At 42.5% G+C, this 26434-nt stretch overlaps 1 protein-coding gene across 3 annotated transcripts in view; it reads left to right on the top strand.

Annotated features, from left to right (window-relative positions):
- RSBN1L (round spermatid basic protein 1 like) overlaps nucleotides 1–22489 on the top strand; it is a 94232-nt gene extending 71743 nt beyond the window's left edge. For all 3 annotated transcript variants that reach the window (XM_054017609.1, XM_054017612.1, XM_054017605.1), the window contains 2 exons: nucleotides 20077–20185; nucleotides 20273–22489. In XM_054017609.1, the coding sequence (XP_053873584.1) occupies nucleotides 20077–20185; nucleotides 20273–20929 (766 nt within the window). In that variant the 3' untranslated portion in view covers nucleotides 20930–22489. The remainder of the gene's footprint in view (nucleotides 1–20076; nucleotides 20186–20272) is intronic.
- The last annotated feature ends 3945 nt before the right edge of the window (nucleotides 22490–26434 follow it).

The raw sequence follows: 26434 nt of genomic DNA, 5'->3' as shown, positions 1-26434 counted from the left end.
CCTCTTTGAGTGAAATGGTGCAAATATGTGTAACAGTGCATGAACCAGAACTTGTCTGTAGGTCTGTAATAAAGAAATTCCCCATGGGAGGGAACTGGGTCATTCAAATGTGAACATTTTTCTTTTAAAGCTTCAAGGCCTGTAGTCTAGTTCCTGCAAATTCAGGACCGTTCCACGTTTGACTTGGAAATGTTGGCACATTATTAACTCATTCATTGTTGTGGTAGTCTCCTTTATTGGTCACTTAGAAGTTGGCATTTAGTGAAGTTGGATTTCTGTGGTCAAAAGGTTGGATTTCACTTATGGCAAACTCTTATATCAGGCAGAATATGTGTACTTTCATATTCAAAGTTGAATGCAAAAAATTTTCAATCTTTCATTTTTTAGTTTTTGACCACTCTCTAAACTCTGAGTTTTGTTCTTTACATATTGTCAAAGGCAAACAGATAGAATAAATTATGGACCAATGTAATTTTCTATCGTCAGTCCTGGACCAGTTCCAAAAAAGCACTGCTTGGTTCAGGGATCAGTGATGATTGTTAGATGAAATAGCATCTGCACAATGAAAACTGATCATGAATATACTGTTGAAAAGATTGGAATCTCCTCATTCCATTGGTATAAAACATGGATTTATAACCCTAGAAAGACAAAAGATTAGACCCAGGGGTCAGCAACCTTTCAGAAGTGGTGTGCCGAGTCTTCATTTATTCACTCTAATTTAAGGTTTCGTATGCCAGTAATACATTTTAACATTTTTAAAAGGTCTCTTTCTATAAGTCTATAATATATAACTAAACTATTGTTGTATGTAAAGTAACTAAGGTTTTTAAAATGTTTAAGAAGCTTCATTTAAAATTAAAATGCAGAGCTCCCCGGACCGGTGGCCAGGACCCGGGCAGTGTGAGTGCCACTGAAAATCAGTAGGTTGCGTACCCCTGGATTAAACCATAAAATGTCATTCTATTATTTTTGTTTATTTTGTTCAGTTTAAACATTTTAGTGGTAGATAGTCATCTGCCAGAGCTAGAAACCCACTTTTTATACTGTCTGAACATTTTTAATATCAACATTAGCTTCCTGATATATGCAGTAGCCAGCTTTGAGGTGCTTACTAATGATCAGATATCACAGCTGGAGTGAAATGCCTAGAAACAAGTGATTTTTAAAGCATAGTATCTTGTGGGCTGTGAAGTCTTAGGAACACTTTAGAATGACAGTACTTTTTTTTTTTTTTTTTTTAATATAAGAGTTGTTGGCCAGCTTTAATCTATTTAAAAAAACTGCAACTGATGCAGAATTCAGCAGTGCCTTTATGAAGCAATGTTTCTTTCCTTGAGCCTATTAAACCTATGCTCCGCACTGTGCATCTGGTTTCCGGATTAATTTTAAGATGTTGATTTTTTTTTTTTTTACCTATAAGCCCTAAAAGGCTTGGGATCTACCTGTGTAAGACCTTGCCTCTTTCCCTATAACATAATGCCTCAGTGGCAGGATTAGTGGAGGTACCTAAGCTGAAGCCCTTTGGGTTGATCTACATAGCATTTTGAAGTGTGTCTTCCAGACCAGGTCAATAGACTTGGGCTGGCAGGATTTGCTGGATAGACAGTGCTTTGAGTTACAGCTCTGTCTGGAACTTGGGCTCTGAAGCCCTTCTCCTCCCTACACTTCAGAGCCTGAATTGCAACTTCAAAGCACTATCTATATAGCGATTTTTTTGAGAGCACTAGTGTCAGTCCTGCTATTCCAAATCTGTCTGGGCTGGAGGCTTGCTCCAACAGTATGTGCAGACAGTACCCTTAGATAGTAGGGAGAGGGGTTACTGGCAGAGCATTTTGGAATTTGCTTCCTCCCTGGAGGAAGTATGAGTTTGTTAGACTTCAGGGTGTGCTGAAAGGCCCACCTTTTCTCCTTTGCCTGTGAAGAATTGAGTGTGGGGTAGAGCTAGGCAGTGGTGACGGGGGTTGTGTGTGGTGAGTTATTAATTTTAGTTATATTTGCTGTCACTATGTCTTTGAGTTGATTTGGAAATTTAGAATGTTTATTTTAGTGTATTTTTAAAAAACTGTCAAGGGCACCCAGAGCATTAGATGGATGCTCTTTTTTTGTTGTAGTTAAAAAATATTTATCTTGATTTATACAAATCATGCATAGGCAGTTGGTGATTGTGGAAGCAAAGAAAGTTTTAAAGGCATAGGACTAATGTTTGTTCTTACGATGACCTTTTGCCACCCCTTCTTCAAACGCACAAAAATACACATTTGGTGCAATTGAAAAAATCTACTTCATGTGGTCCAGGAAAACCACTCTGAAGTCATGGGATCATGAGATTTTGAATGTCCTGATGACAGCTTCTGCCATCTCATTACTATGCTTTTAAAAAATTGTGTCCCAAAGGGCAAAAATCTATGTGCACATAAATCTCAACTTGCATCTATCTGGCAAGGACAGGGGAATATGAACAGTAAAATACATAGTTATGCTAGTCCAAAGTACAAAATGATATGTAAATTGCATGAGTTTTTCTTTTTTTATTTAAACATATTGCAGCTTGCCTCTACCGCTTGGATGCATTATAATGCTATCTACAGCCATTTTTAGTAGAAATAATCTATTTTTTTAGGTGTACATGCTTATCCTCTATTCTGTAGTACAGCCAAGCTGGAATGTGAATGGAGAGAGAAAGAGGTCCTGCCCTGTAGAATACCTTTCAACTCAAGGGAAGTTATGCAGGGCAGAAAGCCAAGAGACCATGGGATCTAAAGTCATCCTTTCATCACTGACTACTGTAGTACTCCTAAAGGCATTTTTCACCAAAAATTTAAAAATTCTATGCACTATATTTTAAAATTCTGCAAGTTTTATTTGTCAATAAATAAATGTAGAGGCTCCAGCATGGCAGTGGGGAGCACAGGCCACTGGCTGCACAAAGGTGGGAGATCACCCTGAAGCTCCCCCACCCCCAGGACACGGACTCAGCGATGAGGCTGCACCCGACCCTGACACAGCACAAGGAAACACCCTGGGGCTCTGCCCCTCTGCACCAGGTGTGGGGCAGGCAAGCTCAACTAGGCAGGATCCAAGTGTGGAGGGGCTCAGTGTGGGGGGGATCCAGTTGTGGGGTGAGAGGATTCTATGTGGGACAATCTGGGTGCAGGCAGCTCAGTGGGGGGTCTAGGTGTGGGAGGATCTGGATGCACAGAGGTCCGTTGCGGGGGTTCCAGGTGCAGGGGCAATGGGACTCTGCAGGGACTTCCAGGTGAAGGTGGTTGGGGCTCAGCAGGGGAGGAGGAGGTCTGGGTGCTGAGGTGGGGGGTCTGAGTGCAGCTAGTTGGGAGTCAGTGGCGTGGGGGTCTAGATGTAGGGGCTCAGGATGGTGCAGGGGATGAGGCATTAGGGCCATGGATTGAGTGCAGGGAGCTCAGTGGGGGTGGGGGTCCGGAGGCAGGGGTTCTGAGTGCAGGACGGCTCCAGATGCAGTCTCATATCCCTTCCCTCTGAGGGAGGCAAGTATCATTCCCCTCACGTTAACTGAGAGGTGTCACAATGTCACTTGAGGCAGAATTGGGAATGAAACCTTTATGTATACCAAGGCTCTCATCCTTTCAACCACATTACCTCAGAATGTGCTAAATCTATGTATTCGGACCCATTGCTCTTACCACTAAATAATTTTTTCTCTCCTACGGGCAGGAATAAAACCTAGAAATCCTGACCCCCACTTTTCTAGTGCTGTGTAACATATAGTTATGTAACTGGAAAAATGTGCTGCACACCCAAACTAGTGGTCCACATATTGCAGGGGTCTCAAACTCAAATGACCGAGGGCCACATGAGGACTAGTGCATTGAACCGAGGGCCGCATCACTGACACCCCCTCTCGCTGCCTCTGGCCCCACCCCCACTCCACTCCTTCCATTAGGCCCCGCCCCTGCTCACCTCTTCCCACCCCTTCCCTGCCCCAATCCAACCCCTTCCCCAAAATCCACACCCCAACGCTGCCCCCAGGGGGCGCAGAAAGGGTGCAGGGTGCGACGGGGGCTCAGGGCAGGGAGTTGAGGTGCAGGTGGTGTGCAGGGTACGGCAGGGGGCTCAGGGCAGGGCGTTGGTGGGTGGGGTGCAAGAGGGTGAGGGGTGCGGCAGGTGGCTCAGGGCAGGGAGTGCAGGAGGGGTGCAGGATGTGGCAGGGGGCTCACGGCAGGGAGTTGGGGTGCAGGAGGGGCCTGGGAAGTGGCAGGGGGCTCAGGGCAGGGGGTTGGGGTGCAGGAGGGGTGTGGGATGTGGCAGGGGGTTGGGGTGCAGGAGGGGTGTGGGATGTGGCAGGGGACTCAGGGCAGGGGGTTGGGTGCAGGGGGCTCAGGGCAGGGGGTTGGGGTGCAGGAGGGGTGTGGGATGTGGCAGGGGGTTGGGGTGCAGGAGGGGTGTGGGATGTGGCAGGGGGCTCAGGGCAGGGAGTTGGGGCGCAGGGTGCGAGCTCCGTGGTGGTGGCGGCGCGCATCGGGGCCAGGGCAGGCTCCCGTTCCAGGAAGCAGCTGGAACCTTGTCCCTGCAGCCCCTGGCGGAGGGGGAAGAGTGGGGGGCTCAAGGTTCCGTGCGTGCGCTGCTCTTGCCGCTCCTCTAGGTACCTCCCACGAAGCTCCCATTGGTTCCCTGTTCCCGGCCAATGGGAGCTGCGGCAGGCGGTACCTGGAAGGAGGCAATGCAGGAGCCCTCTGCCTCCTTCCCCTTCCCCCGGCCCGAAGTGGTGTGCTGGCAGCTACTTCAGACAGCGGTGCGGGGCTCGCAACTTCACGGAGGCAATCCCGCGGGTAGCAGGGGGGGGGCACGGGGAGCTTGGCGGGCCACAAGCAAGAGCCCCGCAGGCCGTGTGTTTGAGACCCCTGACATAGAGGATAATACTTGTTCCTCTAGCTCAAGTAATAGTCTGTGCTCTGAATCTGAAGGACAAGAATTTGAACTCTTATGCTGACCCATGCGGCAGGGGGTCCTTACTAGAACTGGCTGGAAAACTGCCTTTTCCTCTTGAAAAATGTAAAGTGTAAAAAAAATTGGCATGAATTGGAAAGAAAGATCAAAAATTTTGAATTTTTTTCAGCAGGGGGAAAAAATGTTAATTTTGGGAGAACCAACATGGAAACTCTTTGTTTGCTCACTGGGCTACTGGCTCCTCTGGGCTGCCCAAGCAAGCCCACTATCCAGGGGATCTGGAGAGTCATGCCATGCTGGAGGAGTTCAGTGAGCTAAGCCACAAGACAGAGTGGACTGATTTAAATTATCGATTTTTGTGATAATTGAAATAACTAAACCTTAATTTAAATTATTGATTTTAATCATGTTTTGCATTTGTAGTTATTTTCCTAAAGAAAAATTCATTTTCTTTGGTTGGTATAATCATTAAACATGATGATTTGCAGCGTTTACAATACTACTTTTTGCTAAACCAAGGATTCACAGTGTCTATTTACATATATAACTGCTTAAATAAATCTCAACATACATTTATTAAGATTCTTAATTTTACATTTTTTGTTAGAAAATGGTGAATGACACATTTCTTGTTTACTAGATGATAATTTTTTACTCGTGATTTGTGTCAAGCTGCATTTGGATGAAATTGGAATTCAATTAAATGCACAGCATTTTAAAATAGTTTTTATTGGTTAAGTAAAATTTCCTTAATTTTTTTCTCATGTATCCAATACATTTAAGTTCATGAAAACATTTTGCATTTAAAACTGATTAATTAAATAAAGGAAATTTAACTCTAGCCAGTGAATTTTTCTGGATAGCATGTGCCAAATTTTCAAAGGTGCCTAAAGTTGCCTGGGGGGAGGGATAGCTCAGTGGTTTGAGCATTGGCCTGCTAAACCCAGGGTTATGATTTCAATCCTTGAGGGGGCCACTTAGGGATCTGGGGCAAAATCAGTACTTGGTCCTGCTAGTGAAGGCAGGGGGCTGGACTCAATGACCTTTCAAGGTCCCTTCCAGTTCTAGGAGATGAGATATCTCCATTAATTTATTTATTTATTTATTTTATTTAAACAGATGCAATTTTTAAAAGTGCCTAAGCAAGTTAGGAAGCTAACTCCCGGGTGGGGGTTGAAAATCACTCTAAGCACCTATTTATATCTGTAGGCACCTATATACCTTTTAAAGTCTGACTCTCGATCTTTCATGTTTTTAGAATTAGTAGGTATCCTCCTCTTCTTCATGTGTCTGCAGACATCTATTCCACTCATGTGCACATGCCCAGCAAACCAAAGCCAGAGAACTTTGTTTAGCAGTACACATTGGGGTGGTGCTTGCACCCTTTGGCCCTTGTAGCCCTTCCCAAGACTATTTTAAGTTCAATGCCATATCGACCCCACTGAGTTCCTTCCTGGCTTGAGTTGGAGCATTCTGTGTGGTATTTACCTCTCACTTGTTGTGTTAACTCCGTTTTTTCTGGGTTTTTTTGTATAGTTAGTAGTAATACCCTTAGTGTTCAATTAGTTAGATTAATAGTTTTGTTTTTGCCTGGTGCAGTGCCTTCTCCAAGTTGCAAGAAGCATGTCTCATGTGGGGTAGCCATACCCAATAATGGTCCCCATACTCATTGCTTATTGTGCCTGAGGAAGGGGCATGTTTAAATACTCCATATGCAAGTCGTTCACAAAGAGGACACGGTAACTAGAGACTTGCGCCTAAAGCAGCCCCTGATAGAGCAAGCCCACTACGTTTCCAGGATCAGATTGTCTGGCCTCTCCGAGGCCTTTGGTGCTGCTGAGGCTCTGACTCTTCTCCAAGGAGAAGAAGAGACTCTTTATCCTTCCTCTCATCACCTGAGAAAGAAGACATAGAAAACTGACCATAGTCACTCTAAGGTTCGGGGAGATTCTTCATCCTTGTCTAAGTGGGGTGCTGGACACAACCAGGTTTCCTTGAGTACACAGGATAGAGCAGGGCACTTTACCCACTCTCCTGTGTCATGGTGAGATCGTTCCAGCACCGCATTGTCGACTCGGTGCCATTAGTAGAGCAGCTCTTGAATCTGTTACCAACAACATGGGTCTCGACACTGACCGTCCTGACTCCACAGGCTTTTCAAGCACCTGCAGATTTACTCTGCCTCTCTGTGCTAGACTTATCTGTGATACAGGAGTCTTCAGCCGTGGCGGTATCTTCTGTGATCCTTGGACCATCTGGGTTGGTTGCCTCAGAATACAGGCTGTTGCAAGTGTTGTCTCTGGCACCATTTAAAAATCAGGCTGAAGAGACAAGACTACTCTCCTTGTTGGCACTGAGGGAATTCTTGTATACTGATTCCATCTTCGACCCTCAGAAACAATGTTGGCTTTTCAGGTCTGATATGGGCTGGAGCTACGAATGCAGTACAGGCCTCTACTTTGATACTGATGTCTATTCTGGTATTGAGTGTTAGTGCTGCCTTAATGACACTGCCAATATTCAAGGCACTGACTGCTCTGCCTTCTTCTGTGCCCATATACTGTGCCGATGAGTCAGTCGGGACATGTGATGGTTCCACCAGGCATGGCTCTTCCATTCCCTTTGGATTGTTTGGAGGGTTCCTTGCGTTCAAGTTCAGAGTCAGCTTCCACTTTTTTTTCATCCAGATACCAAGCTCAAAAGTCTTCAAGATCTTTGGGGGATCATCATTGGTACCAGGATCAGTACCATTCTTGCAATAGAGATAGAGGTTCATAGCCTAATTCCTACTGGCTCCCAGTGCCATGTCTATTTCCTCCATGGCATTCATGCACTCATTCCAGGGCATGATCATCAAACCCTCTTTCTGTCTCACCTCCTGACTCAACTAGGCTGGAGATGCATACTTAGGGCTGGTCTACACTGGGGGGGGGCGCGGCGGGGGGATCGATCTAAGTTATACATGTCGAAGTATCTTAGATCGAATTACCTGGGGTCCACACGGCGCGGGATTGACGGCCGTGGCTCCTCCGTCGACTGCGCTACCACCGCTCGCTCTGGTGGAGTTCCGGAGTCGACGGTGAGCACGTTCGGGGATCAATATATCGCGTCTTAACGAGACGCGATATATCGATCCCGGATAAATCGATTTCTACCTGCCAATACGGCGGGTAGTGAAGACATACCCTGAGATTGTGCTCTCTGAGCTGATTCATCTGAGCAGGAGTAAGCAGGATCGCAGCAGATTCCATTGGCCCCCGGTTTCCTCTTCATCTTGTTCATAGGTCAGTTCCGCTCTACCAGGTTCCTCCCCTCCTGTGCCTGAGGATTTTAAATCGTATCAGGATCTTCTAAGGTGAATGAATACAACTTTGGGCATTCAGGCACAGTTTTTTTCAGGACAATACCCATACATGAGTAGATATTCTCCAGTGTTTAGTTCCAGAGGGTAGTTCTTCCTATAAATGAAGCACTTTGGCATACTTAGTTTTCTTACTGCCCACAGCGAAGTGCGCTGACAAATGGTATTATGTCCCTATGCAGGGTTTTGAGTGCTGCTTCTCACATCCAGCCCTTAACTCTCTGGTTGTAATGGCTGTAAATGACAGATAGTGAAGGGAGATTTAAGTCAGTGCTGAAAGACACAGTCTAAAAGGTTGGATTTAATAGGAAGAAAAATTTATTCAACCTCACTTTATGAATGTTCATCAATAATTGGCAGGCACTATCAAAGTATGATTTGTAAATTGGGAGGCTATGTACAAATTTACAGATAAATTACCAGAATCCTCCAGAGACGAGCTTAATGTTTTCGTCGAGGAAGGTCGTTTAATCACTAAGACATCTCTACAGTCAGCACTAGATATCGCGGATGCCTCCAGTGTTATGGCCTCAGCTGTAATAATGAGAAGAGCTTTGTGGTTATGGAACTCTGGCATAGCCCCTGAGGCCCAACAAAGCATGGAGTATTTACCAATTGATGGATTAGTTTTTGTTTTCAGAGAAAATTGGAGAGACATTACACCCTTAAACTACTTTAGGTTCATTGGGAGTGTATATCCCAGCGATAAAGATGTCACTCAGGGGTCAGCAACAATAGTAGCAACATTACCGACTACATTCCCAATGGTATTTCCAGCAGTTGGTTTATCGAGATAGGGAGCAGGACTTCTCCAGAAAGAGACGTAAGTCGCAAAGGAGAAGGCCTTCTCATTCTAATTTCAACCAACCAGACCATCCTCCATCAGCTTTGGGCAAGCAGTTAATTTGACTCTCCTAGTGAGGACATCATTCTAGGTGAGATCTTCTCGACCATATCTCCTCTGTTTGGGGACAGCCTCTCCTGCTTTTTCAGTGATTGGGAAACAATAACTAATCACAAGTTGGTCCTATGCACTGTCCATACCTCTTTCCCACCCATCTATCTTGTGCCTCTTCAGGGGCAACTCTTGTGAGTCCCTGTTCATTCGGAAGCCATAGAGGAAGTTCCCCGTCAGCACTGAGGATAGGGATTCTACTGCTACTTTTGATCCCCAAGCCCATGTCTTCCTGTACCTAGACGATTGGCTAATGGGGGGCAAATCAGAAGATCACGTCCTCCATCATGTCCAGCTCACGTTAGATCTGGGCTGATTTTGATTAAAGAAAAGTTGTTTAATTCCAACACAAAAAATCAAGTTCATTGGGCCCTACTAAACTCTACGAGTGTGAGGGCCTTTCTCCGAAGGGCATCTGAAGAAGTGGGTATTCACCCACGAAAGCTCATGCTCCAATACGTCTGTTAGTCTATAAGGTGCCACAGGACTCTTTGCTGCTTTTACAGATCCAGACTGTCACGGCTACCCCTTTGATACTCTCCTTCAAGAGCGATTCAGAACAGTTCATCACCTATCTCTACCTTCAATCTCACGCTTCAGCTACGGTCCATGTGTGCCTGAGGTTAGTAGGTAGGGTTGCCAACTTTGGTTGGACAAATTCCTGGAGATTTCATCATATGATATAATCTAATTAAAGATTAATCTTTAATTCCTGGAGACTCCAGGACAATCCTGGGGGGTTGGCAAGTGTATTACTAGGCCATGTGGCTCCATGCAGTTACGTACTCCAGCATGCAAGATTGTGCCTTTGTCCTCTTCAATTTTGATTGAAGTTGCCTATCACCTGAATTGTCAGTCTTTGGACAGCCTTGTGTGAGTGCCACCAGCAACTCTGGAGACCCTGCAATGGTGGACAAATCCAATCAATGTTTGTGAAGGTGTTCCCTTTGACCATCCTACTCAATAGGTTGGCAAGAACATCTGGAAACATTGAAACTTTGAGGTTTGTGGATAGAACAGGAAGCATCTCTTCATATAAACTCCTGGAGCTTCAAGCTATTTGCAATGCGTGCTATGCCTTTTGGATATAGATCAATGGCACAGTGGTTCATATCCTCACTGACAATACCACCGCAATATATTATGTGAACAAGCATGGAGAATCCCACTCCAGCCATCTTTGTCAGGAAGCAATGAAGTTTTGGCAGTTGTGTATCAGGGAAGATATCATTCTTACAGCTGCTCACTTGCCAGGTGCTCAGTGTCACTTGGCTGATCACCTCAGCAGGAACTTTTCCCAGAATCTCAAAAGAGTGGCGTGCTGAGGTCCATTTTGAAGGAATGGGGCATTCCAATGATTGACTTATTTGCAATGAAAGACAAGAAGTGCAGTCAGTTTTTGCTCCTGAGCAGGTTTCAGTCCAGCCTTATTAACTGACCCCTTCCATTTGAATTGGAGATTGGCACTGATGGATGCCTTCCTCCCCACACTTGCCCCTCCCACTCATTTCCTAGATGATTCTCATGCTGAAGCTGGATCATGCCAAGATGATACTCATTGCGCCAGCTTGACCAAGACAGTGTTAGTTTTCCAACCTTCACAGTCTGACTTCCCAGATCTATTGTCCTCATTCCTGACCTGCTGACACAATGCCACAGTCAGATATGGTATCCAATGCCGAGCAGTCTGTATCTGATGGCATGTATGCTGCATGGTTAAATGAGCAGGAAGAACAATATTCGCAAGCAGTGCAGCAAGTCCTGCTTAATAGTAGAAAACTTTCTCCTAGGGCTACCTATTTGGCTAAGTGGGAAGTGTTTTTTGGTTTGATCATTGGCTTGGGGAATTCAGCCAATGCTAGTATGTATTCAAGACATTTTGGATTACCTGTTGCATCTTAAGTTCTCAAGTCCGTCGCTCCGCTTGGTGAGGGTCCACTTAGTAATGAACTTAACATTTCATCCTCTGATCCAAGGGAAGTTGGTATTTTTCAATTGCATTGTAGTTAGATTTCTGAAAGGTGTTGTCCACCTCTTTCCACTTGTAAAAGAAGAGTCTTTTGCAGGACCTTGATACTGTACTGGCTGCCCTCATGGGTCCTCTGTTTGAGCCCCTAGCCACTTGCTGTGTCTCTATGTACCAAAAGACAGCTTTTCTTGTTGCCATAACTTCTACAAGGAGAGCTACTGATCTGTAGGCCTTCATGGCACAGCGTCTGTATATGATCAGTTTTTCTAAGGCCAGGTGGCCTAAGTTTATGTGTGAAGTGGTGTCACAATTTCACCTTAACCAAACCATATAGTTACCTGTATTTTTTCCTAAGCCTGTCTCAAATGCAGATGAACAGTGACCTCATTCCTTGGTGGTTTCTGCACGCACTGTTTCCAGATGGATTACCACAGCATATGGGGTAACTCAGGCCACACCTCCATGACCACAGAGACTGGTGGCTCATTTGACAGGGGATCAAGCACCTTTTGTTGTGCTTCTCAGTGACTTTTCTATATTGGACTTCCACAGGGCCACTACCTGGTCTTCCACACACATTTTTACCAAGCATTATGCTATTACGACGGCATCTAGATCAGACACAGAATTTGGACAGGCAGTTCTTGCAGTTATTTAAGAAGACTCTGAGCTACACTTGCATTAATTACTTGAGTCATCTGAGTGGAATACACATCTGCAACCACTTGAAAAAAAATGGTTTACGTGTACTGTAACAATTGTTCAAGATATGGGTGCAGAGGTTTATTCCAGGACCCATCCTCTCTGCATTGGAGTCTCCCATCTTAAGATTCTGGTGCGAAGAAACTGAGGGGAGTCGGGGTGGTGCCACCCTTAAATAGCCGTGGAAGGGGCTATGAGGACCAGAGGGGGTGAGTCCAGTTCCCAGGGGTACAGTTAAGCAAAGTTCTCCAAGGCTTCAGTGTGCTGGGCATGCACATATCAGAATGTAATACATGTCTACACCTACATCTCAAAGAACAACAGTTACAGTACACCTGTTTTTATTAATAGATGGAAGAGTAAAACTAGCTTTCTTGCTTTTTCAACTCCCTGTTGGTTTCTCAGCTTTGAATAGCTAGTCCAAATAAATAAAATATTCTCTGCTAGATAAGCTGAAACCAAAAATAATTAAGGCTAAAGCTTTTCTCCACAACAGAAACTGAAAGTACAGACACTTGACAAAATGTAAATACCACCCATTCCTTCATTATGAACACTGAATATGATTTAGTAACTTAATACAGTACATGACATTGTAATACGTTTATAAAGCTTGAGTTGACCTCAGAAGATGTTTTCCCCAAGCTCTGTATATAGTTTAAAAAGCAACACCCTTTAACTTCTTAAACTTTTGAATAGGGGTCATTGATGTAGCATATTTTTTATTTACTTAAAATGATTTTAATAATTATAGTAAGTTTAGGCCCTGACATAGGTTGTCATGATTTCAAATTTAATTTTAAATAGATTTGTTTATTAATCATCAGTCTTTATCTATCCTGCTGCCTCTGGAACTTGGAAGCCAGAGAGGCTGCTGTGCAGCCAAGAATCCTGGTCATCTGTACATTGAACACAGTGATGGAATTTGTTCTTCCAGTTTTCTTTTTAAATTGTTTATTCCCAGTGAATAAACATCCTTAATGACTGTTTTTATAGCTAAAAAGCATTATTTGTCAGTTATGGTGTGACAGGCATTTCACAGTTTTGGTCCTTTGTGTTGTACATAAGTTGCTTCTATTCCATGTTGACATGTATGCTGCCCAGTGATTGTTCAGCAGAAGTCTAAATTTTATGTTCCTGTTATTTCTAATGTTTAAACAAAAAAAAATACAGAAAAATATTCTTCAGGCCACCTTAATGTGTTATGAAACAAAAGAACAAACTTACAATTCCAATTTATTTAAAATCATTTTGCAGGTCATCTTTAAGCTTCTATCAGGGAAAGAAGGCAAGCATGTATGCAACTTTGTGGGAGGGGAAGAAACGTACCTTTACCCAGAGTGTCTAAATATCCTAGGTAATATACTGTCTTGGGATTCCAATGTCCTTAGTGTAATTTTTTTCTGAAATAGAACGATCAAAAAGAATAACCCTTCATCCACTTTTGTCTTTGATACCTTTCTGCTTCCTGTCCAGTACATCTCAAGCTATGCATTTTTTGCCAGAGGGAACTTGGGTATTAGCTGTATTGACTTATTTCTAAATTATCCTTATACAACAATTGGTAATGTTCAGGTGGCAAGATGGCAATGGAGTTGACTGCTTGATAAGATAATAGAAGAATATTCATTTATGGATTTTTAAGACCAGAAGTGGTTATTATGATTATCTAGTTTGCCTTCTTGTTTTGTATGATTTTTCATTTTAAAAAATCAGCTTGTCTTTCTTTCTTTTAGAAAGATCAGGAATATTATGTTGTGCCATGGCTTCCCTAGTTTTGTGAAAGGATTTCTTGGAATTTGTGAACTCTTCATATTTAACTGAAATGATGGGAGTATTTGAATCTTTAACAAAGATATCCTTTCTCCCAGGTGTTCATTAGGTATTAGAATTGTAAATGTTAATAAAAATAACTTAAAACAGCCCAACACATTTCTTTGCCTTTGAGTTACTCAGCTTTCAGTCTTGAGATTTCACTAGTTATTCAGTCACCGTAGTGTCTTTCAGGGTAGACAAGATCAGAATTTCTGAAGCGGCAGCAAAAAAATACTTTTTGTGGAGGGGGGAGAGAGACAGAACATTAAACTTCCATAGCTTCATTATACATCATTATGAACAAAAAAAAGTACAAAAATCCTATTTTTTTCTTTTGCAAGCCATCTATAACGTTTTTAGATTTATTCCATTGTTTGGCTTATTTACTTGGATATACACAAATTATTAATAAGCACCCATCTAGGCAACCTTGACAAACTTTTTAAAACTCACAAATAAATAAATAGACTTGTCATTTTTCCCAGATATATTAACCCAGAAACAACAAAATAATTACATACACAAAAAAATGCATTAAAGAATGTTAATATTGCAAAGTCAAGCACTCAAAGATTAGGAAATGCCAGAATTGAGGTTGCCTGTGGGATTTTCAAAGTTTATGGCCTTGGATGGATTTTTCACGGGGACAGTAAGGGTATGTCTACACTGCAATGTAAACCCAGGATTAGTGGGACCTATGTTAGGGAACCCTGGATTTGAGCGTCTATATTGTATTTTAACCCTATGTTAAGAGTTTGCTAACCCTTGCTCGAACCTAGGGCTCTAGCGTCCACACTGCAGTGGACAGACCTCAGTCAAAGTAACCACATCCGAATCCCTAGCATTTCCCTCTCCCCCACCTCCACCCTCACTCTCCCTCCCCCTCCCCAAATGTGGCTGCTCTAGCCATAGGACTGTAGTACATTGTGGGAAAACTTTACTGCCCACCCTGCATGTTACCAGGAAGCAGCTCGCTTTGCAAAAGGCTTGATCAGTTTGCTCTCCATTGCAAACCCAGGAGGCTCTCTGATAGTGCGCTTGCAGATCAGTGATCAGAAAAGAATGGATTAACGCTGACCTGAGCTGCTGCCTTTTGGAAATGGGGGGTGGGGGAGGAAGGGGACTTCCATTTTCAGTAGAGATTGTTCAGATAGAAAGGACTAAGGAAGTTGTCCCATGGAATTGTGGGATACTTCTGACTGATTCCTGGGACCTAAGTCAAGCGGGGCTGCATCTACACTGCAAAGCAACAGGGCTCGGACCCTGGGTCCTGGCTTAACTCGAGCTCAGAACTTCCAGCTCTGCGGGGTCCAAGTCCTGGGTTAGCAGTGTAGATGCAAGTGGGTTAGGCTTGAGCCTGAGCTGAAGCACTGGCTTATGTTGCAGTGTATATATACACCAAAAGCACCTCTCTGACTCTAGAGCAGTGATTTTCAACCTTTCAACATTTGCAGACCCCTTAACTACAGGTGTCATGGCCTATAGAAATTACAACATTATTAGAAAAATGATTAAAGACTGAAATGAGCTTTCTATAAAGCATTCTCTTCTTTTAAATCTTTTTATACTTTTCTCTAATAAATTACTTAGATATGTGTTTTTAATAATTTTTATACTTTGTAAAAGAAAACATCAATCTTTTTGATGAAACATTAAAGTTGAGCTAAATCACAAGTCAGAAAATGGAGTTAAAATTCACACTAAAATTAATTCTGCCCTGTTTCATGTGTGGGGGCGTGTGCACACATCCACATTGTAAGAGATGTCTCATTACATGAACACAAAGCTTATTTAGTAATAAATAAATCTACAGAGCATTTTGAAAGGCTTTAGAAAGAGAAACAGTTGATGCTTTGAATTGCAGATTGTCCAGTTTGAGTAGTTGTATAATGAGATCATGTAAATGCATAAAGCAACAAGATAAAGTTAAGGCCACTATGGGAACCTTAGCATTGAGTTGTCTGAATTTTTAAATCGTGTAAAAATAGTGTCACTTTTTTCATTTCACTCTGAAGTTTATGATGCTCAGGAGTGAGGGATAAAAATGAGACTTCATTTGTATCTGAAAATGGAGATGACGCTTCTTCATTTTGACTGACTAACTTGTAATAATTAGAGGTTTCCAAGGGGTCAGAACTTAACTCAGTTCTAAAATATTAATAGGTTAGTTGCTGTAATTGGGCTGTTTTGATTGAAGGATGCTTGTAGGTGCTTTTCACTTCTTGTATATTTAAAAAGTTGTCTAAAGTGCCAGAGCCACAGGCAGTTGCTCTTTTTATTTTTAATGTATGTATATGATCACATATCTTTCAAATTAGAATCATAGAACCAGAGGATTAGAAGGGGCTACAGTTGTCATCTAGTCTAACCCTCTACCAAGATTCAGGATTTGTTGTGTCTAAACCATCGAAGACAGATGGCTACCCAGTCTCTTTTTGAAAACCTCCAGTGAAGGAGATTCCATGAGTTCTCTAGGCAGTTTGTTTCATAGTCCTACTGTTCATAGAATTAGGAAGTTTTTCCTGAGATTTACTCTAAATATGCTATTGCCCCTTTAGTCCTGCCCTCTGTGACAAGAGAACAGTTTTTTCTCCATCTTTCTTATGGAAGCCTTTCAGGTTATCCAAAGACCACTATCATGTTCCCCCTTAATCTCCTCTTTTCCAAACTAAACATATCCATTTCTTGCAGCTTTTGCTCATATGGCTTGCATTCCATCCCTTTGATCATTTTTGTCACTCACCTCTGGATCTTTTCCAGTTTCTCTACATCCTTTCTATACGTTGGTGACCAAAATTGGACACAGTACTCCAGCTGAAGCCTAACTAGGGCTGAGTGGTACTGTCACCTCCTATGACTTGCATGCTATACCTCTGTTAATGCAACCTAAAATTGCATTTGCTTTTTTGGAATAACATCGTATTGTTGATTCATATTGAGTTTGTGATCCACCACAACTCCCAGATCCTGCTCAGCAGTGCTGATGCCAAGCCTGTTATCCCCCATTCTATATCTGTGCATTTGTTTTTTTTCTTCCTTAAGTGTAGCACCTCACATTTGCTTTTGTTGAAGTTCATTCTGGTGTCTATAGTCCAATTTATCAAGATCCTGTTGAATTTTAATTCTGTCCTCCAACTATTTGCATCCCCCCACAACACCCTCCCCCACCATGTACAAATTTGATCAGTATGCTCTCTTTTCCTACAGCCAGATCATTAATAAAGATGCTAAATAACACCGGACCCAGAACAGATCCCCGTGGAACCCCACTTGAGACCTCTTTCTAATCTGACATCATTCCATTAATAGCCACTCTTTGTGGTTGTTTAACCAATTATGTATCCCCTTAATGGTAATTCTACCAAGCCCACGTTTCTCCAGCTTACTTATGAGAATGTCATGTGGGACTGTGTCAGAAGCCTTGCTAAAATCCAGGTATCTTATGGCCACCACATTCCCTCTGTCCACCAAACCAATAACCTTGTCAAAGGTGGAAATCAGTTTGGTTTGGCATAATTTGTTCTTGGTAAATCCTGGCTGCTAGAGATCACCCCTTCATCCTCCAGGTATTTGCAAATGGAATATTTTATCCAAGTAGCTTCCCAGGTATCAAGGTCAAACCGACTGGTCTTTAGTTCCCTGGCTCCTCCTTTTCCCCCTTTTTAAAGATGCCCTACATTAGCCCTTCTCCGGTCATCTGGGACCTCTCCTGTCATCCAATTTGTGTTGTAAGCTTTGGAAATTCTCATTACAGTACTGTCAGTGTCTAAATTTCATAAGGGAACATCCTAGTTTAGCACAGAATTTGTAATTTGGTGTTTTAATGTAATGATGTAGGTTACATACCTGACTAATTCACTATTCTGTTAAATAAAACAAACAAAACCAACTTGATATAAATGTTCAGATTAGCTGTTTCATAGCTGAGATTGCAAGTTATTGAAGAAAAACAGCACATGGCCTAAACATTTGTTATCTCAATTTTAAATTAATTGTAAATTTTAGTCTGCCAACTCTTTAGAACTTAGAGTAGCTCCATGTGTTAGTCACCAAGTAATTAGAAACAAAGATCAATTAAAGGGACACAATCAGCTTTTTTTTTTTTTTTAAATTGACTTTTTTTTTTTAAAGTCCAAGGTGTTTCAGCACCTATTAAATACATCCTGAATTAAAAACAAAAACTTTTTTATAGAAGGTGTTTTTGCCTCCCCTATTCTTCAATAGTCTTTACACCAAGAGAGAAACAATTAAATTAACTGTTAGGTTGCTGTTTCTTAGACTTTTGAAAGTTGAGCCCTCATTCAGAAACCAGTTATGCCCCTCTTCAACTATGCCACGTTAGCAGGGCATTAGAGGGGAAACTTGAACTGACACTGTTCCATATCTTTGTCTGCCCCCTTCCACAGAAAGTGCCTTGCAATCCTGCAAGGGAGTTGCAGTTTGTGTTTTTGACAATACTTAATGCAGCATTTCCCGTCGCACAGGGAAGATGTTTTCAGTAACTTAGTTACAGTAATCCTGTTAATTGCAACTCCAGTATGCACAACATTTTACACCAGAAATTATTTTCAGGTAGACATTGTTCCTATACATCAGGCAGGCTGGATGTGCTGGCCGCCGCTTCCTGCAGCCCCCATTGTCCTGGAACGGCGAACGGTGGCCAGTGGGAGCCACGATCGGCCAAACCTGCGGATGCTGCAGGTAAACAAACCATCCCGGCCCGCCAACGGATCTCCCTGACGGATTGCGTGCCAAAGGTTGCCGATCCCTGCTATACATATTTCCACAACCAGTGTTATTCATGTTATTACAGAATAGAACAGACAGATACTTCAACAATTACTTTTGTTTTCAATATATACCTAAAAACCTCTACTAAATCTCCTCCCTCCCCATCAGTGTAATATTTGAATAGCATCCAATTTCTCTCATCCTTTCTACCCTATAGGAGAAATAGCATGAGTAGTTTGTGGGGTTGTGTGTGTGTATGTATGCTGTTGAAGGAGAGCTGAGTTTTGGATTCAGATGTGAAAGTAATAAGGAACATGATAAGTCTTGCTTTTTATGAGAGTGGGTTCCATTATCTGGAGTCCAGCTTCTGTGAAAATTCTCTCCTGTATTCTTGAGCCTCTTCCCTATGGTTGACAGTTTCATGGTTTAATTGAATAATGCAGCTATTGTGGGAAGTCATGGTTGTGGGATGAGAGGTGAACTTTCATGGAGGGTTTTGAATATTAGGACAGAAATGAGGAACTGGACTCTGAATTCAATAGGGAGCAGAAGGAAAGGGCAGAGCAAGGCACTCAGCACAACTTGAGCTAATCAGACAGTCTGCTGTATTCATTGTGTGCCTTCATTCTATTTATGAGTTAGAGTAATCAAATCCTAGAGGTCACTAATGCATGGATCACTGTGGCCAGGTCTGTGCCTGATGTACAATCTTCTGGCCAGATGCCAATAGAAATGAGTGGATTTTTGCAGGGTTGGCTGTTTGGACTCTGCTGTGTGTGACCAAAGGACCCTACAGCTGCAGACTGACTTAATCTGGGGTTATCTTTCTCTTCCCCCCCAGGGGGGCATGTTATAAAGGAGATAAATTCTTCCCTCTTTTCAGCATTACCTCAGTCTTGCATAGATTGTTTTGTCCTGCTACTTTCATCCAGGTGATGATCCACCTAGGCTTTGAGAAAGCTGGGAGATGATGCTGGTCACATTTGGCATAAAGGAAATATGGAGCTGGATTTAACCATCAACTTTTAGTATCTCAGCCCATGTTATCTCTGCAGTTCTCCCAGAGGCTAAACAATATAGGGGAGATGATTGAACCTTGTAGGATTCCATAGGGGACAGCTTTTGAGATGAATAGTTGCCCATAAATAAGTGTCTCTGTGTTTGGCCAGAAGCATGTCAGAATATTTCTCTCCATACCTATGGCAACTTTAAAGGTGGGACACAAGTATTTGGTGATATTCCCTTGTCATTGTAGGAAGTCCTTTATCAGAGCAACAAGTGCACTGTCTGTACCATTCTCTAGCTTGACAGTCTGTTAGAAGAACATACTGGAACATCTAACCTCTGCCTTTCTTCATGATGAAAGACAGTCACTGTTGGTGGCACTGGTAGAAACTGGTTAACTGAATTATATTCCTGAGTGTGGTTAGTGTGTAGTAGCTGAAGAGCTAGTTACTAACAGGCTTTTTCAAATTTCTTTTCAAACTTGTGTTGTAAAATTCATTTTTAGATTCTGTTTGCTTTGTTCTTGCTACAGAGATTAACAAAGTCTGTAGCAATTTAAATTGTGACCTTGACTCTGCTTATTATTATTATTATTATTTTTTTTTTTTGTAGGCCTGAGCAACCTCGTATAACCAAAGATGTAATTTGTTTTCATGCTGAAGATTTCTTAGAGGTAGTTCAGCGAATGCAATTAGATTTGCATGAGCCTCCACTCTCACAGGTAAGCTTATTGTGAATTATTAATCATGAATATTTCTCCTGTTTTAGAATAGATTTTTCATCTTTATTCTCATTTTTCCTCCTTCAGTGTGTCCAGTGGGTTGATGATGCAAAACTTAACCAACTGCGAAGGGAAGGCATTCGATATGCTAGGATTCAATTATATGATAATGACATTTATTTTATTCCAAGGAATGTTGTGCACCAGTTCAAGACAGTTTCAGCTGTTTGCAGTTTGGCTTGGCACATTCGGCTCAAGCTATATCACTCAGAGGGAGATGTTTCTCAAAATGCAAGCACCTATGAAGCAGGCACATCTGCAGACTCCATGTCTTCGGTTATTGGACTTCAGACTGACAACATCATCTGTACAATAAGCAAAAATACCTCCGAAGACACCAAATTTTCAGATACGCTGCAAACTAAATATGTACAGCAGGAATTCACACAGATAAAACATGAACTTATTGCATCTCACCGAATTAAAGAGGAATCCATGAATGTTAATCTTCCTGAGAAGACATTGGCACCTAATGATATGGAATGTCAGAATGTTAAAGGAAAATTTGATAATATTGAATTGACAGGATTTAAGTGTGAAGTGGACTCTAAATTTGAACCTGGCAACAACGACTTACAGGATAAGTTGTGCTCTGGAAGTCACATAAGTCTGTATGATACAAGACAACAGGGTTCAACATATCCAAATCTGCATGGACACAGAGAAGATGACTTTTTGTGCTAAGTTTGTACATATCGTTTTAAATTCCTTTTTAAACTGAATGACGTAATAATGTAAAGATTCATAAATTCTGTGAGGCAAGCTTGTGACTTGCCCTCACATCTGTTACAGAAAATAGTTTATGTAGCTTTGTAACATTCCTCAGTGCCTGTCCATAACTGTGAAGTATCAAAGCACTTAGGGCCAGATGCACTGTAAACACTGCAGGTTTAACATAAAGAAGTCTTTAAATAATTTGAGTTGTAGGTTTTAGAGTAGAGCTGACATTTAACATATATATTTTTTGTAAGATGAGCCAGAATTCTTTTTGACAATTCCAGGCTTTTCCATAGAGCTTATTTATACCAATTTTTTTCATTTTAAATGTGTCAGCACTGTAGTGTAAATAGCTTTTTTAAAAAATCTTTTTAGTGTGATTTATACTGAAATGTGAGCCGCTTAATAAAGGTTCAGAATAACAAATTGGTTTTATTTTTGGGTCAGCAAAAAAGAACAACTCAGTTAAACTGCCTCTTTAAACTGTTGTGTATCTACTTGTGCTGTACTTGCTGAAAGACCCAGCTGCGCCCTTGCTTGTTTCTGGAATGAGGAGCTGCAGCGGACAGACAGATAGCATGGGGCATTCTGTGTTTGTAACGAAAGATCAGTCTAATGCCCTCTACAGGACTACTTGCAGCTGCTTGTTAAAAGTGTACCATGCACTCCTTAGTGCCTGCTGGCAGATGAACAGGAGAGGCACAGCCTTATACACCAGGGGTAGGCAACCTTTCAGAAGTGGTGTGCCGAGTCTTCGTTTATTCACTCTACTTTAAGGTTTCTTGTGCTAGTCATACATTTTAACGTTTTTAGAAGGTCTCTTTCTATAAGTCTATAATATATAACTAAGCTATTGTTGTATGTAAAGTAAATAAGGGTTTTTAAATGTTTAAGAAGCTTCATTTAAAATTAAATTAAAATGCTGAGCCCCCCCAGATCGGTGGCCAGGACCCAGGCAGTGTGAGTGCCACTGAAAATCAGCTCGTGTGCCGCCTTCGGCACATGTGCCATAGGTTGCCTACCCCTGTTATACACCGTCCTTTAGTGTCTGGAATACAACTAGGTGTCCTGTGTGCTCCAGGAGTACTGTCTGCAACATTGTATATCTCTGCAGGTGTGCTGAGAATAGGGAATTTTAAGGCTTCCTTCTGCATTCATTTTCTCTCCCCATGCACCTCACATGATTAGCCAGAATTTAGCCCTTTATCTTAACATGTAGACTGGAACTTTTCCTAAATCTAGTTTCTGACAAAATCAGAGTAGAAATATTTTACAAAGGTTTGTTTTATTTTTACATCATTTAAGACAGGCTTTCTGAAACTTCATTGTACCGTGACCCCCTTCTGACAACAAAAATTACTACATGACCCCAGGAGGGGGGGGCATTGCCCTGGGTGGGGGGCAGTGTTCCTTCTAATATTCCCCACTCATGTACGGAATGAATTTTATGTGCACCAATATGGAGGTGATGTGTGACACATCACCTTCATATCGGTTCATGTAACAAAATTCATGTAGTGCGGGTGGGGCCGAGAGGTTTGGAATGTGGAAGGGGGCTCAGGGCTGGGGGTGCAGGCTCTGGGGTGGGGATGGGCTAAGGGCTGAGGCAGAGGGTTGGTGTGTGAGGACTCTGGCTGGAAGTGCAGGCTCTGGGGTGGGATGGGGATGAGGGGCTCAGGGCTGGGGCAGAGGGTTAGGGTGCAGGGGTGTGAGGGCTCTGGCTGAGGGTGTGGGCTCTGGGGTGGGGATGGGCTGAGGCAGAGGGTTGGGTGCAGGGGGTGAGGACTGTGACTGGGGGTGCAGACTCTGGGGTGAGGCCAGGGATAAGGGGCTCAGGGCTGGGGCAGAGGACTGTGTGCAGGGGGTGTGGGCTCTGGGGTGGGGCTGGGGATGAGGGATTTGGGGTGCAGGAGGGTGCTCCAGGACTACAGTGGGGAGAGAGAACTCGCCCCACAGAAGCACCTGGGCTGGGGCCACAGGGCGCCTCTCCCCACCGCAGCAGCACTGGGGCCACAGGATAGGAACCCCTCTCCCAGCCCCTGCAGGTCCAGCTGGGGCTAGGTTCAGGGAGGGGCACCCCGACCGTGACAGGGCTGGGGCCGGGCCACAAAGCACCACGCCACACCAGCAGGTCTGGGCCATAGCATAGGTGGGGCCGGGGTCCTGTGCCGTGTCAGGTTGGGGGCCGGGCTAGGTTGGGGCTGGAGGAACAGCGCCCTTCCCCCAACCGCAGCAAATGCCTGGGCGGGTTCCCTGAGCACCTGCATGACGCTAAATAGGTTGCTGCGCGGCCGCACAGCTTACAGGGAACTTAGGTGGTGGGGGGGGAGGGGGCTAAGCCCAAGCCCAAGCCATACCACTCCAGGTAGAGGGGCCAAAGCTGAAACCCAAGGGCTTCAGCCCTAGGCCGGGGGCCTGTAACCTGAGCCCCACCGCCCAGGGCTGAAGCCCTCAAGCTTCAGTTTCGGCCCTGGGCGGTGGGGCTCAGGCTTCAGCTCCAAACCCCAGCAAGTCTAAGCGAGCCCACTTTGGGATCCCGACCCACAGTTTGAGAACCGCTGATTTAAGACAATTACTAATTGGGGTATTAAGACCTGGGAATCTTTGGCACTGATACAAAATAATTCACTGATGCACAAATTTGGACTTGAAGTGTTTTGTAAATTGATAGAAACAGATACTCCATGCTCTAGGGTAAAGTAGGAAAAAGGTACCAGCCAATCTGTCCTGGAGAGAATTCCTTACCAACCCCAATTTGTATATGAACAAGAATCATTGTTTACCAGGTAATATCGGTCCAGGTTAACTGTCCACTTCTTTCTCCTTCCAGTACCGAGTTGTTGAATAGTTGTAAGGTGTATTGTGTCAATACCTTTGAGAGAAGACAATTCCAAACGCTAATTACTATCTGATGGGGTAATGGTAAACGCTGTCCTTTAAACTAATTTTTTTTTAAATTGTGTGGGCATGTGTTGCTGTTTAGTCCCAACAGATCCAAACTCCGCACTCCTCTTTCAGCTACTTATATAAAGCAGTAAATTTCTCAGCTTCCCATTCTATCAACTGCGTAAGATCCCAAGCCTGTCTTGCTTTCTAAGACTCCTCCTTACCTTTTGATCAATTTTAAGTGTCTTTTCCCCTGGACTTTACAAAATTTGGACATCCCTACAGATACCCGAAACTGGATGTAATACACCAGGTAGCCTCACCAAGGCCTTGAACTGTTGTCCATGTCTGACTTACAGGCTTCTTTGAAATATCTTAGTAGCACATTGACCACATTTGTTGAATAGAACAGTGGTTCTCAAACTTTTGTACTGAGTGCGACCCCCCCCTTATAAATTAAAAACACTTTTTTGTATATTAATACAATTTATAAATGCTGGAGGCAAAGCGGGGTTTGGGGTGGAGGCTGACAGCTCATGACCCCCCCATGTAATAACCTCGTGAGGGGTCCTGACCCCCAGTTTGAGAACCCCTGCAATAGAACAATGTGTTCCTTCCCACTCCCGCCCCCATGTTGCTAATCCTACTTAAGGCCCTTTTATTGTCATTAAATTTCCATTTGTTTACTCAAACTTAGTTTTCTTTTATTACTTATCCAAAATATATTACTTGACACTTGCATACACTGAAATCCATTAACCATTTCATAGACCAGTGTGCTAAGTGTTTTAAATATTTCTGAAATAGTTCTATCAAAGTATTAATAATTCAAATGCTGGTGTCATCATAAACTTTACCCTTAGATAGTCATAATTCTGTATTAGGTCATTAAACATGACCTTTTTATAATAAATAAATTAAAAAAAAAAGGCAACAGCCACCATATGAATCTTTCATGTGGAGTCACTTGTGATTTCTGTAGGACCTATTGCTATTTCCATTAAAGCTGGTTCACATGGTGCTGCCAAACATGCAGCCTCAGGGGATCCACCCTACCAGAAGAGAGATTCAAGCAGCAGTGTGATACTAACAACTCATACTTCAAACTACATTGTGCTGGACTGTCATCTGGCTCATGTGATAATTGAAGACCTAGGAATTCTTGACTGAAATACAATCCAAACTTACCTCCTTGTTTTTTGCATTTACCAGGAAACCTCCACACACAATTCTTTTAACTTCATCAACATGTCCCATTATAGTCCCCTACTATACACCTGCTGGAAGGGAATATGAATTTGGGGCAGGATGAAGAAAGTTACAAATGGTATTTTAGGCCAAGCAACGAATAAGACTTTTCAAATGGCTTAGCTGAAGGCTCTAGGTTTACTTAAACCTGACTTGACTTCCTCTGCCCTTTTTGTTGATGCTATTTAATCATATTTCTAGCTCCTTTCTATGCCTATGATCCATATGTGGATTAGTTAGGTGTTTTTGGTTTGTTGTCAAAAGTTTTACTAAAATTAAACACATTCCCCTTGACAATAAATAACCTGCCTGATTTTAGGCCCTATCTAGACTAGAAGAATAGGTCCTCTTTGAAAATGTTTAAAATCTTATTCACTAAACCATGACTTTGCAACTAGTGTAGACAGTTTAACACCATTAAAAACGTTCACTGGTCACAATTGATTCATAAGACTTCAGTCTGTTGGTATATTTTTGTTAAATAATTTTGGGGTTCTCATTTAAACTCCTGAATCTTCAACCCAATCTTTCCATTTTAGCATTTTGACCTTTTTTAAAGTTAGAAGTCTTCTGGTTCCTGCTTTTTAATATATCCTTTGTTTTAAAGATTATTGTAGCCAGCCACCTTCCAATCCCTCACAGATTGAATATGAATGATAGTGAGATTACCGACCACTATCAGAGCTTCCTTCATATTCTGAAGCGAAACAATCTGACTTGAGTGACTTACTAATATATATACTTTATCAGTTTGTTTGCAAAACTATAGTTTGTCCCCTGCCTATGGTGTATTTATTGGGACATGATGGTGGTTCTTTAAGAGTATCTTTTCTGAGAATTTTATTTTGCTCTCCAGCCATTTGCTTGTCCTCTGACAAGCATCTGCTGACTTTGGTTTTCAGTAATCCCACACTAGTAACCTTTTACTCCTGCCACTCTGTTTCATATTTAGAATTTAATAAATCTTCATGCCTTCCAATTTATTGAAACTAGTCTTTGCTTTCTTGCTTTTTTTTCCCTGGTGCCGCTCCTTAGCTCTTCAATTTTGTGTAAAGCTACTTTCCTGTTAACTTTTGTTCTTGTTGGAAACTCGAGTATTGCCTTTGTTTTCTCTTTTGGCCCCATGTGCTCTCTTGAAAGCTGGGATAAATTTATTTTTGATGCATATATAAACCTGTTAAATGTCAATTGCTTGGCATGCAAGTATTAGAAATTTGCTTTCCCAGGCTCTCGCATCATGTTTCTGGCTAGCAAAAAATTGCATTGCTATTGTTACTGTCACTGCCAAGAGCTTTTCATTTTCAGACTAAGGTCTATAACTTCCTTATTTCAGTAGTA

Source organism: Malaclemys terrapin, chromosome 1 (genome assembly GCF_027887155.1).
Source record: "Malaclemys terrapin pileata isolate rMalTer1 chromosome 1, rMalTer1.hap1, whole genome shotgun sequence".
Taxonomy (NCBI): Eukaryota; Metazoa; Chordata; order Testudines; family Emydidae; genus Malaclemys; species Malaclemys terrapin.
Note: the sequence above shows the minus strand (reverse complement) of the source record. Positions and strands in the feature narration are given on the sequence as shown.